At 32.9% G+C, this 19504-nt stretch overlaps 1 protein-coding gene across 5 annotated transcripts in view; it reads right to left on the reverse strand.

Moving 5' to 3' along the window:
- The window catches only part of LOC150108461 (uncharacterized), a 591316-nt gene that overhangs the window by 371459 nt on the left and 200353 nt on the right, over positions 1–19504 (reverse strand). For all 5 annotated transcript variants that reach the window (XM_090415866.1, XM_090415867.1, XM_090415862.1 and 2 more), the window contains exon 3: positions 3765–3851. In XM_090415866.1, the coding sequence (XP_090271992.1) occupies positions 3765–3851 (87 nt within the window). The remainder of the gene's footprint in view (positions 1–3764; positions 3852–19504) is intronic.

The raw sequence follows: 19504 nt of genomic DNA on the forward strand, positions 1-19504 counted from the left end.
CCAAAACTCACCTTCTACATAGATTTTGGTATAAATTCAAATGCCTATTCAAAGAGAGTGTTGAGGCCTTACTTTGACATCCTAACTTGAATTGGAATGACTGCCTATCCTTGTCAAAAATATGAGACAGTTTGATCCGAATAACACATTCATTTTTTTTTTTTTTAATTAAGATCTTCTAGACACTACATCTGTGTAATGATATCTTTAGTATGATTTTATAAATTAAGTTTTTTGTATGACATTGTAAATTTATACATGTGATTTATTCTGCACTCTTATGTTTACCTTTCTTCAGTGAAATGATATCATGATTAGTGATGTAACATCACATGGCTGTTCTAATTTTGAATGATCAATTGTTTGTATTCTACCTTGTAAAAAACTGTTTTCTGTTAAGCCACTGATGATAGTTTGTTATTTTCAAACTGAAATATCTGGCAGTATATTAAATATACTTTTCCTGTGCTACCATGTAGATAATTCTTAATTTCATGTCACAAGTTTCTCTCAAAAGTAGAATTCTATTCCTACATGGGGAAAGCTTTACCAAAAAGACTGGTAAACTTGGTAAAATATCTGTACTAAAAGGTAAGCTATGAGCATGGATTATCTTTCTAAAAAAATGCCACAACAATCAGATCCTTCCAGACGTCACTAAGATAAAAGAAACTATTAAATTACTTGGAGCTCATAAGGAACACCAGCTTGTCTTTAGTCTGCAATCAACTTGGAGCAGCTAAACATGAGCTTGCTATTAACATTCGTCAGGTTGCTGATCTCCGAACTTTTATCTCTGCAAACTTAGACCCACAACTTTCCTACATAGTTCTTAATGTGGCTAAACGCTATCTGCAATGTTCACCTAATAAACAAAATCGACATCTAAACTGTAAATTCGAAGTCCTTGTTGCTAGACAAATCAAGCCTTTCCATGTTCCAGATAATTGGGTTATCAACTTGTCCGGACACCCTTTAAGAGATAGTGAAACACTTATTCCCATGCCCATGATAACTACACTAGCACAACTTCCAGATATTATCACTTCTCTCTCTCTCTCTCTCTCTCTCTCTCTCTGTCCTGTTGTGCAATGAACAATTCCTCCAACATTACTCTATAAATCCCTTAAGTAACTCGCATGTTTCTATTATATTTCCTCAGGTCTTCTTCTCAACTAAATTTTGTAACCCACAAACCTTCATCAGTCCTGGAAAACATTCTGAAGAATTGTCCCCATCATGGGTGACCTAATTCTATACCCTGTCATCATCCTAAATTTGCAATGGGTGATGGGATGATTTAGGATCCTATAGGATCCTAAATCACATTTATTACTTTTCCTGTAGGAACCAAGTTTAGAATTACTAGCAAACAAACACATTCTGGTATCATCAGTAATACCTTCATTTTCTTCTCTCTATCTTTCTTGATAATTCAATATGCCCTGCATTCTGTCCCCATAACTATATTCTTGTCCATCAGCTATATTTTGCTAATGCCTATCATTTTTGCTAATGTCTTTATTCCTGATGCTTCTGGGATTAGTATACTTCATTCAACATTTTTTGATATTTCCATTTCATGCTTCCTTGCCTAATGAGTTCCTGAACAAAGCTTCAAAAACCCTAGTTTTCCTGATTTTGTTTTTCTGTTTTATGTCTTATTTCATTCTCATGTTTTGAAATGTTGTAATCAGCATACTTCTCCACATGTCTGTCATATGTAGTGTAAACCACAACTGATCTAGTAGACATCTTTTGAGAACATTGAGAATGAAAGATGACATAAATCAGGGCTGGCAGCACATACAACAGAAACAAAATATCAAGTAGCATGGCAACAAACAAAACTGCTCCACATAGATTACTGTTTTTTCTCAAGAGCATTCAAAGAATCAGCCGAAATGATGAAACATCCTCTACAGTGCAATAAAAAGCAAAAGATGATTTTATACAAAGTTTGGTCATCATTAATTCATCAGGACATACTTATATCTTCTAATAGTATACAGCAACCCATAAACCAGTAGCATCATAGCATAATAGCAAATGCACGCTTTCCATTGTTTAATCATGTTCAAATATCTGCAATAGAGTTGTTAACTATTATTACTTGTCATGTTGGAGGCTTAATGCACTCAGCACTCAGAAAGGATTAAAACAGAATTTAATACTTCCTATATTTTGTCTCAGTCACTGAGATATCTTCAGGGATTACAAAAAAATTAATGTAACATAAATACCACACAATACTAAGCCCAACCACGTGGGTAACTCTAAAGTCCTATCTAGGTGGAGCGCCTTGCAGCACATACAACAGAAACAAAACATCAAGTAGCATGGCAACAAACAAAACTGCTCCACATAGATTACTGTTTTTTAGGGCGCTCCACCTAGATAGGACTTTAGAGTCACCCACGTGGTTGAGCTTAGTATTGAGCGGTATTTGTGTATATGTTACATTAGTTTTTTTGTAATCCCTGAGGATGTCTCAGTGACTGAGACAAAATATAGGAAGTATTAAATTCTGTTTTAATCCTTTCTGAGTGCTGTATACAATCCATTAAGCCTCCAACATGATGTCCTCACAGCACTAAAGCCTCTACACACGGATATCATTACTTGTTTTCTACTTTTTTAGTTTATCCATACATCATCATCATCAAATTCCTGCCATGTACCCTCAAGGGGTGTACAGGATATGATAGTACTACATGAAAAATTTACATCATTAACTTCCTATCTACAATTTTCCTCCGAATCAGTCTGTTACTTGTCAAGACTCCAACATTATCGGATCTTATATTTCTAACGTCTAAGGCACTTATGTACAAATTAAACAGCAGTGGTTCAAGCACAAAACTTTGAAGCAGACCACTAGTCACCTACCTTCTCCTTGATTCTGATCCTCCATATACTACTTTTTGGAAGCTATCCATCTGCCATCCTTTTATTCATATCACCAGTTTCATATCCATCCCCATTTGTTACAGTTTGCATAACAGAGTTTCATGTGGTATCCTGTCAAATGCCTTTGCAAAATCCAGCAGTATCATCATGTAGGCATTCCCTTTATCCAACTCAGCTATCACCCTATTATAAAAAGTTAACAAATTACTAAGGAATGACCTACCCTTCACAAAGCCATGCTGTCCCTCATAGTGTGTCATATTCTTATCCACCCATTCCTGATTGAAGTAAAACAAAATAATTTTCACGAAACTGGAAAATAAAAAATTTTTTTCTTATTCCATGTGATTTGTTTTGTGGAAAAATACCTGAAAACATATTCCTAGCATGTCTTATCTCTACAGAAGCTAATCATTATGTTGTCATCTGCATGTATTCTCCATCAGGTCTGTCTATCTTGTCGGATGAAAACACCCAAGTATTCAAATAAAAACTCTCTGTGCATCCTAGATGGGATTAAAATACAGATCTTTACAGCCAAAAAGGCATTGTTATCATGACTGATTGAGTTATGGAGATTATTATTCCACAAGCTGTTTCATTTTTGTTTAAATAGAGTAAATTTGATGGGAAATAATAGTTAATATGGTATAAAGTTAACAAATTCAAGCAATTTTGTCATATGATCAAATAATGAAAATTTATATCAGATGAACTGCAATACTTTTTAACTTGTGATGGCAAGAGAGCAATGTAATATCAAAATTAAACTGTACATATATGTACAAATCCTGTTTTGAAAGCAGAAAAAATCTGATATTAGCTTAATGATTTCTTCTACAGTAAGAACTCACAAGTTTTTGATTATGTCGTCCTACATGTGGATCAGCTGATCGACTTCTTGGTCCTGTTTTAGATAATGTACTTGTTCTTTCTTCTGACTGAAAAAGAACAAAATATTTTATAGTATATCAATCATCGTGCGTATCTTTTATATATATACAGCCATTGATAATTACAGGATCACTATACTTATTATTATTATTATTACCCCAAGACCTCATGGAGTCAAAGACTCATCTGAGAGGTCCTTTTTATCACACAGGAGGTCCTTTTATTCTCTCTCTCTCTCTTGACTTTTATCTGACAAATCTGTATATATCAGCAGTTACTACTGATTATAGAGAGGTTTGTTAGAAGTAGAGTACAAGATATGGTAATAGGGAACTTTACAGATGCATGAATGTTGAAATAAGTATTCCTTTTCAATTTTATATAAACATAAAAAAAAATAATAATTTTTAAGTGAACCTTTATGAATATTTCTTATATATTATTGCATACAAATGAGAGGGGGGGGGGGAAGCTCATTAAAAGTAATAAAAAGTGTTACAAAATTTAATGCTACAAAGTAACACTAAATCTATAGTACTGGATATGTACTGTCAGCATGGTTGATAAGGATAGAACCAACAGGTTTGAATTTCTCTGTGGCACTGTTTGTGAAAGTCTTTAGGTAGTAGATGATTTTTTTATTGCTTGATGTGAAACAGTTGCCCTGTTTATTAACAGGCTAAGTTAAGTGATCTGAAAAAGTACCATATTTGGTCTATAGGAGGGTTCCAGCATTATTTCACCCACAGTACTTATGTGATATAGGTTTAAAATCTTTGGCTTAAAACATAGGTGGGACTGCCATAGATAATAAATAAATATGTATAATATTAATTTTAAGAGAATAATTAAAATTACAGCTAACTAGATAAGATGATTAGGATTGCTATCAAACAATAATAGCTCGTATGACGATGATTAGGATTGCTATCAAACAATAATAGCTCGTATGACAGTGATAATACAAAACGAGTTTGTAATGACAGGTTGTAACGTGTAGTTTCTGAAGAGAATGAGATCAGTAACGAATCCACAGAAACGCAGAATTCCCATCAGTTGCAATGAGATAATATTAATACGCTGAACGAACGAAAGGAAAGATTTGCTGACTTGCTGGACACTCAACCAGTGGATCGCATTCAAAGGCAAATACATTTGATGATTTTGTAGGAACATTTTTCTGTTTTGTGACTTTTTTCCCTTTATTAATTATGCCTACATTATTGTGTTATTATTCAACAATTGTTTACAGTTTTGAATGTGTATATAAAGTCAATATCAACAGTTGCCTGATTATGAACGCGTGATGAAAGAAACAGGGAGGTTTGGAGCTTCCCCGGATAGCATCCAAAGGTAAATACAATTGGATATTTTGTATAGGGCCCCGGAACTTATTCGTTTAGAATTTAACCACTGGCCATATGAAATAGGCTGACTCACCTTCAGTTGAAAAAGCTTATATAAAGATTCCTCTCGTCATGACTGAAATCTAATTCAGGTCTTTTCCAAATCAAAGGTGCAATTGGAAATTGCACCTTTGATTTGGAAAACAACGGGAAGAACAATTCCCGTTGTTTTCCAATTTCGGTACGGACACACTTGCTAAAATACCACTAAAAGAATTCTATGAGCAACGCTTTCCCACAAAATGCCTTTTTCACTCTCTTTTTCCAAGATAAGTAGCGGAAACAGTGCTTTTTAGAATATTTTTTAAACTTAAATTTTTCTTTTTAAACTTTAATGATTTCATGCATTCGTCTTAAAATAAAATAATTCGCCTAACTTCTCTTTATTCCTCATTCCCCAAAAGGAGTAGGTGGGAGTACTCTTTGCATTAACTTTTAGAAATCGATAGGTAGCCAGTATCCACATATTGTCACGAATAGCTGAGTTTTTAGCTACAGATGATTTTTAAGACATTGAGAGAGAGAGAGAGAGTAGCAGACAACTGCGACCATCTCACGATCTTGCAATCTAAAATCGGTATTGTTGCATGAAATAGTTTGATTTTTTTTTTACAATCGATTTTTCTGATATATTGAGTTAAAAACCCAAGTTTAAAACTTTACTTGCATGCACCAAAGACAGACTAACTCAAGAAACCGCTGAAAAAAAAAGGACTGGAAAAAAATCCTCTAGTTTACAAATAGAATAGACCTTTATAACGGTCTCTCTTCTGGTGGCTTAGAAGTATGGATACATGGCAACAATAATTCACGATACAAAATGTAAATTCTATCTCAATGATGTCTTCTTTAACTTATTGAATCTCTTAGGTTCTTTGCTGGAAGTATTAACCTCTTTCACTCTTTTCTGTCTTGAGCTCTTCCACACCAGATTTCCTACCTCAGCTAAGTCTTTTTGGATGTTATCCTCAAAGTTGCTTTCCATTGGTTTTCATTCTACTAAACATTTTCGTCATTCTCTCCTTGCAAATTCTTTTCACAAGTCCAAATCATCCCAGTTTGCAAGCTCTGTTTTCATCAGTTAGTAGTGGAGATTTATAGAATTGGCATAGTAATTGATTGTCTTCGTCTCCATTCACTTGTGTTATCTCTTACCAGCCCAAAGAATTTTTTAAGGATTTTATTTTCAAAGATTTGCGAGGCTTTTGCATCTTGGTTTGTTATGCACCGAGTTTCTTTCTATCTCCATATAAACATGCCGGCCTGATTGGATGAGTGGTCAGCATATCTGCTTTCCAGCCAAAAGGCTGGGGATTCGAATCCTGCCGTAGGCATAGATGTTTGTGATTGTCTGTGAAAATACTAGTGGTGGTGGTGGACGGTAGATGACTTTGGTGTAGTTGCGATACGTTGTAGTTGGTGTATTGAGTGGTGGAGACAGAGCAGAGAGTTTCAGAGTAGGTGCCCTCCCTCGATGAATCTTTGGACTCCCTGGAGGTTTCACTTAATAATAATAATAATAATAATAATAATAAACATTAGCTCTAACAGAGATCTAATGTCGTGTATATTTGTAATTTAAACTCTGCTTGAGAGGATTTTGGAAGTGAAATCAGAATCAGGGAAACTAGAGTTATTAAGGGGAGGGAAGTAGATATGCAGACTTTAGGGAGGAAGTTGAGTGTATGAATGTGTATAATATGCCCGAGCAAGTACGAAGGACAATAAATCAGATTGAGATAGTAAGTATAAGGCATCAAAATAGGGGTGGGACTAACGGGCTTCTGCATTTCATGTATACTAATGTATTAGAACAAGAAGGAAAAATTTTTGGCCTTGGTTGGCTCTTCCAGGCCACAGGTTATTGGTATTAGTGAAACATGACTGACAGAAGCTGATATAGCTAGTGGGATTGAATGTGAGGGGTATAGTGTGTTCAGGAGGGACAGGGAGAATAAAATGGGGGAGGAGTGTTATTGATGATAGCTGATGAACTGCAGCCAAGAAGAATAGAAGTTGAACTGCAGGATAGAGAAAAGAGCACATTTGAGGCTATTTGGTGTGAGATTGAGACTAGCAGAACAAAATATACAATTGGGTGCTGCTATAGACCAGGTGATGGAATAGATGGTGGAGATAGTATGCATAAGCAAATAGAAGCAATGAGTGGAAGGAGGGTAATTATTATGGGAATTTCAACTATGGTAACATTGATTGGAAGGAGAAGAGGATACACGGGAGGAAGGAATTGGAGTTTATGCAGTTATTAAGGGATAACCATCTGCGACAGCATGTAATGGAAAATACTAGGGGTCAGAGAGTGCTTGACCTAGTAATTGCATCTGAGGATTTGGCTGTAGTAATGTAGTCATATTAGTTACCCTATGATCACTCTCACCATATCAATTGGTGAGAGTGATCATAGGGTCTTGACTTGGGAGGTGGCTAAAGGTGTGGAATTTACAATTAAGACAGGGTATATGTGGAATTACCGGGCTAGTAAGTAAGACAAGCTTAGGAGTTTGCTTGGTTCAATGCCATGGCATGTAAAACTGCAAGGGCTGGATGTTGATAGTGTATGTGAGGTGGTTAAGGAGTGTTTGCAGGAGGCAATAGCTGACTGTATACCTAAAGTCCGAATAGTAAATCAAGTAGGGGTTAAATGGATGAATAACACCATTAAGCTTGAGCTGCAAAAAAAGAACCAACTGTGGAGGGAATTTAAGGAAAAAGGTGACCCGCAGACACATGAACGGTATAAAGCGTAGGCCAGAAGGGTAACGAGTTTGGTAAGAAAAGTAAAAGCGGATTACGAAAGAAAATTAGCCATGCAGGCTAAAGAGAATCCCAAACAGTTTTTTCGATATGTTGCAAGTAAAAGGAAAAATGTATATGGCAGAATGATTTTAAAGAATGCCGATAGTAGGGAGGTAACCGAATCAGTTGATATAGTGGAATTAATGACCAAGCACTTTGCAAGAGTATATCATCCAGGTGGTGACATTGCAGGAATGAGGGAACCAACAACTTTTACGGGAATGGTGGTGAATGAAGTGAAGGTGAATAGTCTATTACAAAACCTCAATGTCAATACATCTGTGGGATTGGATGGTATACCAGCTCGTGTCGTACATGAAGCAGCTAAAGAATTGTCAGTGCCCTTGACGATTTTCTTTCATTTGAGTCTCCGGGTTAGTCCCGAGGGGATAGAAAGAGGAGAAAATAGTTCCACTGCATAAATGAGGTTCCAAGACTGCTGTTGTAAATTACCGACCGATCAGCATATCAGGAATCGTTGTCAAGGTCTTGGAGAAAGTAGTCAAGAGAAGAATACAGGATTGGATAGATGAAAATAGAATACTGTATGGGGGAGCAACATGGTTTTGTGAAGGGTAGATCATGCCTCAGTAACTTGCTCACGTTTTATAACACAGTGATGTCTGAAATGGATAAAGGTAATGGGTTTACAGTGATCCTACTGGACCTTGCTAAGGCCTTTGACAGGATACTGCATGGAATTCTAATCAGTTAACTGCAGCATATGGGGATGGATATAGGGGTGGTGGGATGGATAGGAGGTTGGTTGATGGAGAGATATCAGTGAGTGGTTTACTCAGGAGTAGAGTCCAAAAGACGGCCTGTGACTAGTGGTGCTGCAGGGTTCTGTTCTTGGACCACTACTGTATAATTTGTTCATTAACGATATAGGAAAGGATCTGAGAGGAACTGTTCATTTGTTTGCTGATGATGCAAAGTTGGGTAGTTTCGACATCCTGTGCAATAGTGAATGTACAGGATGTCGAAATTTTGCAGGATGATTTGGATAGTTTGGAGGGCTGGGCAAAGGAGAATGGATGTCAATTTAATGTGACAAAATGTAAGGTTATGCATTTTGGGGTGAAAAGATTAGCAGCAGTATACCACACTGGTGGAACTGTACTCCAGGAGATTGACGAGGCCAGGGATTTAAGAGTGTTGGTGGATAGGGAGTTGAAGTTTAGGGGACACATCGCAAAAGTGGCTAAATCAGCTCATCAAATGACTTGGTTGCTGAAAAATACTTTGACGAGCAGAGACAAACAGGTTATTGTTCCTCTGTATCGAGCCTTGATAAGATCCCATCTAGACTACTGTGTCCAAATTTGGGCGCCAGGATTTCTTCTTGATGGGGAGGAGGTGGAGAGGATCCAGAGACGAGTGACCAAGATGATAGCAGGTCTATGGAATGAACCTTATGAGAACAGGTTGAAGATTTGTGGGTTGCAGAAATTGGTTGATAGGCGGAAAAGGAGTGATATGATTGAGACATTCAAATTACTGAAGGGTTTCTATAAGATTAATTTAGAAGATATTTTTGAGAATAGGACTGGTAGTGGTAGGATTAGGGCCCATCCATGGAAGCTGGGCAAGAGTGTGGTTAGCAAGGGTGTTAATGAGTTCAAAGCGAAGTATGAAAAATATGTGTGAATGTTGAATAGTTGTTCTTGACATGATGTTAGGGCCTCCCTCGATGAGTCTAAGGACTCTTTGGAGTTGCCCGTACTACTACTACTACTACTAATAATAATAATAATAATAGTGAACAATACGATTTATTGGCGATATGTACTTGTATTTCTATACTAGTTTGATTATCTCGGGTAATCGATGTTCCAAGATATCCTCACCTTATTTGAAAGAAGTTGCATTTTTATATTTCAGGTTATCAACGGTAAACTGTACGTTTTTTCCTTGGTTATTGTTACTACATACTTTTAAATTATGCTTTATTCAGCTTTAGAATATTATTTGTCGCCAGAGAAGTTTTGAATGTTATTGTAATGTCTTCAGTATTTACTCCAACTAGGCAAATATCGTATCAGGAACGTATCTTAAATATTACTGTTATGCATATGTGTCTTTACAGCTTAACGCATTATTATAATACTAAATTGAACAGGATGGATGAAAGGTGCATCTTCTTGCTGAAGCATGACTTAAATGCAAATATTGATTAAATTTATGATCTTGTGAGGTATTCCAAGTTCATTTAATACTCATCAAATGCCTTCTCTATGAATATTATCACATGCTTTTCTAAAATCTATAAATAAAATACGGACAACCTAATTATATATTTTCTATAATATTTCTCATAGATTAAAAATCTAATCAACTGTGGACTTATTTCTTCTGAATTCTTTTTGTTATTCATCTATAGTTTCTTCAGCATATGGTAAGATTCGTTTATTATTATTTTTTATTTTTATCTTATTACTCCAAAAAAAAATATTCCTAACCTATGTACGGATGCTTAAGAGTCAGAGCTGTATAACTGAGAGTAGACCTCCACTTAGCCTTTAAAGGAATTCAGAGAACCGACCCGTGATTCTAACCTAATGTCCACTCCTCACCTCCTCGTGGTCCACCCTGTTAGGTATCTACCTGGATACTGAACGAACGAGGATGGACAGACAATATGGGATTTACCCCACCAAATTGAATTCTTATTGGCTTAAACTACATATCCTGTACACCCCTTGAGGGTAAATGTCAGGAATTTGATGATGATATTTTTATGTTTATTATTCAAAAAAAAAATAAATAAATAAAATATTCCTAACTTATGTGGTATGTATATTTATTTCAGAAGGCTTTTTACTGTATGTTATACAATATATTAATATATATGACCCTCCGTAGCTCGGTCGGAAGCCCTTTGGACGGAAAGACTTGGGTTCAATTCCTGTCAGTGGCGTGAGGAACTTTATCTGGTCTCTTTCGACTAAACGTGAGTTAGTCGGTCTCATACGGGGTAGGGTTTTTTTTACCCGAAAACTCTGGTTTTTCGTCCCCAGAACAAGCAAATTTGCCCTTGAACACACGCATCCACACACACACACTGGAAGGCATAGTGCTAACTACCTCGATAAAAAATCCTCGACACCGCAGGGCAAAAGAGGAGGGAAAGAATAATAATAATAAGATATACCGTATATAACATGTTAAGTGTATAAATATAAATATGCTGTATGATAACACTTTATCAAATCTAAAAAAAAAAGCACTATGTAATGATATGATCTATCTTGTGTAGCTGTAAAATATTATCACCGTGATTGTTATTATTCTGATATATGAATATAGTACATTGTGCGAATTATAAGGATATAAATTGGAATATGAATGAATCTCATGTAAGAACTTATAGTATTATTGCTTAAAATTTATATAATATGCATATTTTCATTAATAACACTTAACTTATTTGAGCCGTAATAAAGTGTTATTAATAAAAAAATGTATATTTAAGTTAATAATGAATTCACTTTGTACTGTATGTTTGTACGAAATAGGAAATGTAATATTTTAATTTGTGTGTGTGTGTGTGTGTGTGTGTGTGTGTGTGTGTGTGTGTGTGTGTGTGTGTGTGTGTGTGTGTGTGTGTGTGTGTGTGTGTGTGTGTGTGTGTGCGTGCGTGCGTGTGTGCGTGCGTGTGTGTGTGTGTGTGTGTGTGTGTGTAAATACTGTATGTAATCACACTTTGTCAAACTTGAGAAAAAAAGGTGAACTACAACATGTAATATACTCGTAATTTAACCTGTGTAACTGTGAATTATATAATTGTAAATGAATGTTGTGATTATTATTAATAATAGCAATATTTGAATGATGCTTTATATCAATTACGTATTATGTAAATTATAATGATATTTATAATCAGTCCTACACCACATGTAATAAAATGTAGTATTGTTGTCTAAATTTTACAGGGAATATGCATGTAATTACAATTAGTTAATTTATCTGAGAGATTATTATTATCACTAGTAGTACATAGATTGTCACTGCAAATGGACAAAACATGTAGAATACCTACATACTGACCTCCGCATCATTGCAGCAAAACCTTTCCAAGTAAAATATATGATTCTATATAATGTAAAAAAAAAAAAAAAAACTCCTATAAACACGGTATCTACGAATCACTACTCAGGTACAGCATAACAATCGATGCAAACACATCAAACAGCCATCTACTGAAAATAGAAACATTACATCGGAAAATTATTTCACAGTGATTTGGAGGCCTCACATACAACAGCCAATGATGGAATCCTTTATAGCGATGCACAAAATCCTGACTAATAATGTTACTAAGGAATTACTTCAACAACACCTATCATAACAATAGGGACACGTATCGCATAACACGACCCACCACAATTCTTTACACCTCTAAATACTTCAACAACTTATACAGTTCTGCAGTGAGATCACATATCATACCCACACTACTCAACAGCCTACTACAAAATTTAAAACATATAGACAATTACAGAACATTAAAACACGAACTGTGGTAGCTATACCAACACAATTAATATAGCACTCAGGCCTATTTTCATTTCACAAACCACCAGCATTCAACGCCTGCTTTCCACCATTAAAAATACCAAACATAAATAGTGTATGCTAATCCCACTCTCTTCATAAGAGCTAACCCTAGCTTCAAAGTAGGTGGGATTAGCACGGCTTAATGAAATAATCCTCATTAGCCAATCACTACAATTAACTTCCAAGTCACAATACCTTAACCGATAATAATAAGGATGATATTATACAAGATATATTATAGGATGATATAAGGATGATAATAAAACGGATGATGAGGATAATAATAATAATAATAATAATAATAATTATTATTATTATTATTATTATTATTATTATTATTATTATTATTATTATTATTATTATTATTATTATTATTATACGATACATTATATTATTAGATACAATAGCCTGAAAAGAGTCTAAGGACATACTATGAACAAGAAACACGCACCCAAAATACCATACAAACTTAATGAAACACAATATATTCGTTCAGGCTTCCAGTTCAGTGATGCATCAACACATTCCAAGTTATTGTATGTATGTGTGTGTGTGTGTGTGTGTGTGTGTGTGTGTGTGTGTGTGTGTGTGTGTGTGTGTGTGCGTGCGCGAATTTCTCAATCATAGATTTCGTAGCTCCCCAACACAGTAAAAAAAACAATAAATAATAACCAACTGGTGTCATCCTCAGATAAGCTTACATATAAGCTTCGAGGATGAAAGCAGAGAAATTAGTTCTCATCCAAGATGTATCATATGTAACCAAATGCATGTAATGTACGTATCACATGTAAACCAATATATGTAATGTATGTATTATATGTAAACAAATGTACGTAATAACTGTAACAAATGTATGTAATGTATGTAATAACTGTAACAGATGTATGCAATGTAATAAAAAAAATGTAAATCATCAGTTTACACTGTACGTTTGTGAGAATTAGGAAATATAACATTTTGATTGCATATGTGTAAATACTGTTGTATAATCAAACTTTTCAAACTTGAAAAAAAAATAGTAAACTACAACATGTAATATTATATAACTTATGTAATTCTGAATAATATAATTGTAAATTATTCTGTGATTGTTATTTAAAAAAAAACTATGTTATCATCATTACTATTTAAATCTCATTATATGTAGCACAAAGTGCTGAACCTTGTAAAATAATATACTGAATTGATGATCATTGTACATATGTAAATATTTGAAAAAAAATTATTATTATTATTATAAGATATTTTCCTAGCATTCTGTACTGAAAAAAAAAAAACTGAACTATAACTGATTGTAAACTATTACTAAAATCGTTATTACTACTAATAACACACAAATTGTTGTACTATATGACTTGCACACTGTACAAAGTATGAGATAAACTGGAATCTGAATTGAGCCACATATGAAAATTTGTACTATTATCTCTTAACAGTATCCTGAGTGCACTCAGGATTTAATCTTCGGGGGGGGGGGGATTGTTATTTAAAAAATATATATTTTTTTTTAAATAACAATCACAGTAATAATTTACAATTATATTGTTCAGAGTTACATAAGTTGTATAATATTACATGTTGTAGTATTATATATGGGGGGGGTTTGAATAGACAATTTGAGAATACACACTAAGCAACACATACGACCTATGACTGAGCATTTGCAATGATCGCTAATTCATAAGTAGTATAGAAATGGAAGACACGACACAACATAAATAAAAAATAGAATTTTAATTAGGAAAAGATTTGTGGAAAATTTTCTAGTGTTTTTTTTTTCCCTTTTTCTTTGGGTGGAAGGGCCCCTTGTTCCCCCTCTCTGCGTGCGCCACTGTCTATTAAATTGTATGTAATTATATTAAATTGTATGTACAATATAAATATGTGTATCATATGTATTATATAAATTGTATGTATATGTATGTAATTTGTTTGACAGATAATAAAGTATTAGTTGACATTAAAAAAAAAAAAAAAAAAAATATATATATATATATATATATATATATATATATATATATATATATTCCTAGTAAAACTCTCCCAAATAAAAGACATGATTTCCATCTAACATTAATAAACTCATAAATAGTGAAAGCTAATCCACTCTCTTCATAAAAGCTAACCCTAGCTTCGAAGTAGGTGGGATTAGCCCACCTCATTCAACTAATCCTCATAATCATAGACTGCAAATTATTGTAATGTATACGTCAGTACAGTGTATAATAAATGATAATACTGATATGAAAAAAAATTATGTGTATTTATATTCAAAGAAAAAATATATTAAAAAAATAAAATAATAAGGTACTTAAACTGCATACAGAATTTTGTACAGAGCAGAAAATGTAATATGTGTTAATTGTACATATGTAAATACTCTGCATAACGGTAAAAAACTATTATTATTAAAACAAAAATAATTATACAGAGAAATTATATCTATTGTTATTGTATACATAGAGTATAAAAATGCAAAAAAAAATCTGTAATATTCATCATTATTAATATTATAATAATGTACGTTGTAAACAATTATTATTATTATTATTATTATTATTATTATTATTATTATTATTATTATTATTATTATTATTATTATTTAAAAAATATTCTGTACATGCAAGCACTGTTATGAACATGTATATAATTTATCTGAGACATAATAAAATGTTTTAAAAAATATTATTATTATTATCGAGACGTCACTACAGTACAATATGATAAAACTGATCTTTTGGGAACAAAGAGAAAATAACGACCTTATATACATTGCAATGTCAGAACACAAAATACTGACAGCAAAACATTTATGTCACTATGCAGCTTTGCTAAAACATTATTTCGATGGCAACTACAGGACAGTCAGAAATACATACCATACAACAAGACCTCAGACAACTAATTATATCACATATAAATACAATAATCACTACGGAAAGGCCATGCGAAACTTCTACATCCCAGACATGATAAACAAATTACCTTTTGAATACAGAAACCTTACAAACTACAATAGCCTGAAAAGAGCCCTAAGGACATACTATGAACAAGAAACACGCACCCAAAATACCATACAAACTTAATGAAACACAATATATTCGTTCAGGCTTCCAGTTCAGCAACGCATCAATACATTCCAAGTTTGTGTGTGTGTGTGTGTGTGTGTGTGTGTGTGTGTGTGTGTGTGTGTGTGTGTGTGTGTGTGTGTGTGTGTGTGTGTGTGTGTGTGTGTGTGTGTGTGTGTGTGTGTGTGTGTGTGTGTGTGTGTGTGTGTGTGTGTGTGTGTGTGTGTGTGTGTGTGTGTGTGTGTGTGTGTGTGTGTGTGTGTGTGTGTGTGTGTGTGTGTGTGTGTGTGTGTGTGTGTGTGTGTGTGTGTGTGTGTGTGTGTGTGTGTGTGTGTGTGTGTGTGTGTGTGTGTGTGTGTGTGTGTGTGTGTGTGTGTGTGCGCGCGCGCGCGCGCGCGAATTTCTCAATCATAGATTTCGTAGCTTCCCAACACAGCAAAAAAAACCAATAAATATTAACCAACTGGTGTCATCCTCAGATAAGCTTACATATAAGCTTCAAGGAGGAAAGCAGAGAAATTAGTTCTCATCCAAGATGTATCATATGTAACCAAATGCATGTAATGTACGCATCACATGTAAACCAATATATGTAATGTATGTATTATATGTAAACAAATGTAAGTAATGTATCATATGTAATCAAATGTATGTAATGTATGCGATAACTGTAACAAAAGTATGCAATATAGAGTGATTATATCCATTGATATTGTATATATAGAGTGTAAAATTGCAAAGAAACATTTGTAATAATCATCATTATGAATATTATAATAATATACGTTGTAAACAGTTATTGTTATTATTATTATTTAAAAAAACTTTATGTACGAGATAGTATTTGTTAATAATTGTGTTCATATAATGTATGTAATTTATCTGAGAAATAAGAAAAATGTTAAAAAATTTTTTTTTTAAAAAGTGAATTTTATTTCTGTTTATTGTACATTTTAATGATGAAAACCAAATTTATGAATTTATTGAAAATTTTAATTGCAGAAATGAAACTAGTCTTCAAAACCAAAAACAAAAACAAACAAAAAAATTATCATCATTATTATTATTATTGTATAACATTCTGTACTAAACCGAAAATATAATATATGAATAGTCTAAATGTAAATAGCCGTTTGATGATAATAATAACACTTTGTCAAATAAAAAAAAGGAAAATAAATAAATAAATAAATATAATAAAATGTAAAATTCAGCATGTAATCATATTAACTACCCTGTGTGTAACTCTGAACTATATTTGCAAACGATTACTGCGATTGTTATTATTCTGTTATATGAATTCCACATTGTGCAATCATAAAGATATTAAGAGTGAAATGTGTAAAGTAAGAAGTTATAGCACTGTTGCCTGATATTATAAAATATATGTCATTCTCTGAGAGGTAATGAAAAGTGAAAGTAAAGTGATGTACTGAATTGTACACATGGTTAGTACAGAAGTGTAAAGTTGTAAAATTGTAAAGTTTCATTGTTCACTGTTGCTGTCGATTTTTTTATTTTAATTATTATTGTGAAAAGTGAAATGAATGCATTTAGCATTATCTATTGCATGGTAACAAAAAAAAAAAAAATGTAAATGTGAATTGTGAATAAAAATAAATTGTAAAATTAAAATGTAAATGACAAAATGCAAAAATAGCGGTTTTTAACTGTTTTAATATAAAACTGTAATTGTAAAATGTTTTTGTTAGGATTACTATTAATTTTAACATTAATTATAGTATACGTTGTCCTAATCATATTTTAATAACATGCAACAAAATGTACCTACACTCATGTAATTTTTTGAAAGATAATAAACTGCGTTAATAAAAAAAATATTATTACTGTTATTATTATTATTACGTGACACCTCCAAGGAGTCAACAGGTCAATGTTTTGTCTCCTTTTTATATATTGTATGATTAGTGATTCTTTCCATTCTGAGGGCATTTCTTCGTTTTCCTAAATTAAATTTACTATTTTATGTATTTTCACAGTTAATTCATCACCACCATATTTGATGAGTTCTACTACTATTCTGTCAGTACCTAGTGCTTTGTGTTTCTGAGTCGCTTTATACATTCTTCCGATTAGGCTAGTGAAGGTTTGAATATTTTTAGATGACATTTATGAAAGATGTCTGTTCAAGTCTCATCAGGTTCATTGCAGTTTAGGAGTCGTTAAGGTACCCTCTCACCATCGGTTTGTTGTTTCATCTCTAGTAGGTAGTGTTTTGTCCATCGCTATTGTTGATTATTACTGTTTTCTTACGTGGAGGTTAGTTTCTAATTTCAAAGAATTTTCTTTGAATATTTAACGTAAATTCTTTCTGAATTTCTTCATTAATATGAAATAAGCTAATTTTTAAGATCCCGCTCATCTTCTTTACATTTCTTTCTTAATAGCAAATGAACAAATTATATGACATTATCAAAGAAACGATGCTTACTAACATCAAGCAAATGAAGTAAAAGAACTGATATTATGTTTGAAGACCATCCAAAAGTTATCATTAAAAATGATTTCCAGACCACTCTATATAAAATCACTGTCTTGTAGTCAGCTCGGCTATTTCAAGCGTATAACACCTAGTTTATAGGTACAGTATATTAAAAAAAAAAAAAAAAAAAAGGCTCAGACTCTCTCCAAAGAATCAAATATACCACCTGAGATTAAGTGACCATACCCTGGTGATATGGTCACTTAAACAGAATGGGAGAGGAAAGATTAGCAAAACAAATGTTCTCTGCCATGTTGGCAGGCAAAATATCCAGAGGAAGACCAAGATATAGGCGAATTGATACAGTAATAAGTGCTTTTAAGATCTGATAATATTGGAGTCTTGACAGGTAATAGACTGATTTGGAGGAAAATTGTAGATAGGAAGTTAGTAATGATGTAAATTTCTCATGTAGTACTATCATATCCTGTACACCGCTTGAGGGTATATACCAGGAATTTCATGATGATGATGATGAGAATCGAAGATAGTGAAACTTTTATGCACGTGCAAAAATTGTTGTATTCAGATTTGTCAATAATTCAAATAAAATAAAGCATGTACAATTTAACCCTTTGAGCCACCCAACTAGTTCCAATTTTTTCTGTAGAGAATAAATGAATAAAATCCAAGTATATTAAAATCAATACACACACATGATAGTTGTATAATTTCTCAAGCATTGTTCTTAAATTCAGCATTTCTAAGAATAAGGACTTTTGAAAGGTCTGACAAATTCTATTAATTTGTCAGATGAAATTTTACAAAAAAAATAAAAATTATATATATATATATAACACCATTCAAATTTTAACCTAAACTGTGTATTTATATCTTTACTTACACTATAATTTAGTCAGTTCTGACATTTTTAACGAAGTTTTAAATATGAAATCTAAAATATAATTGATTGAATTTTTAATAAAAATACATAAAAATGTATTTTTACATTTAATTTTACATTAATATTATACATTTAATAAAAATTTTACTAATGAATGCGATAATAATAGTTTTATTTACTAAGTTATTTAGTAGTTTTATATAAAAATTAAAAAACAAAGTTGCAGATTCCATGTCTTGCCCTAACTGATGCTGCACTTTCAAAATCTAATCTACAGTTACCAATAAAGTGACTGCTGACGTAGAGAGCAGTCGCGATCCTGTATTTCACTTCTATGTTGTTCTAGTGAACGCAAAGAGAAATTAAAAGTGATAATTCGAAAGATTTCAATGAAATCGAAATCAATAGATTGTGATTATTGCATTTCCTTAGAATATAAGATAATTACAGTATTATAAACAGTCAAATAGTAATCGAAATCTCAAAATAAGATTTCGAT

Source organism: Typopeltis vanoorti, chromosome 3 (genome assembly GCF_054136105.1).
Source record: "Typopeltis vanoorti isolate ZY-2024b chromosome 3, IOZ_Tvanoo_1.0, whole genome shotgun sequence".
NCBI lineage: Eukaryota > Metazoa > Arthropoda > Arachnida > Uropygi > Thelyphonidae > Typopeltis > Typopeltis vanoorti.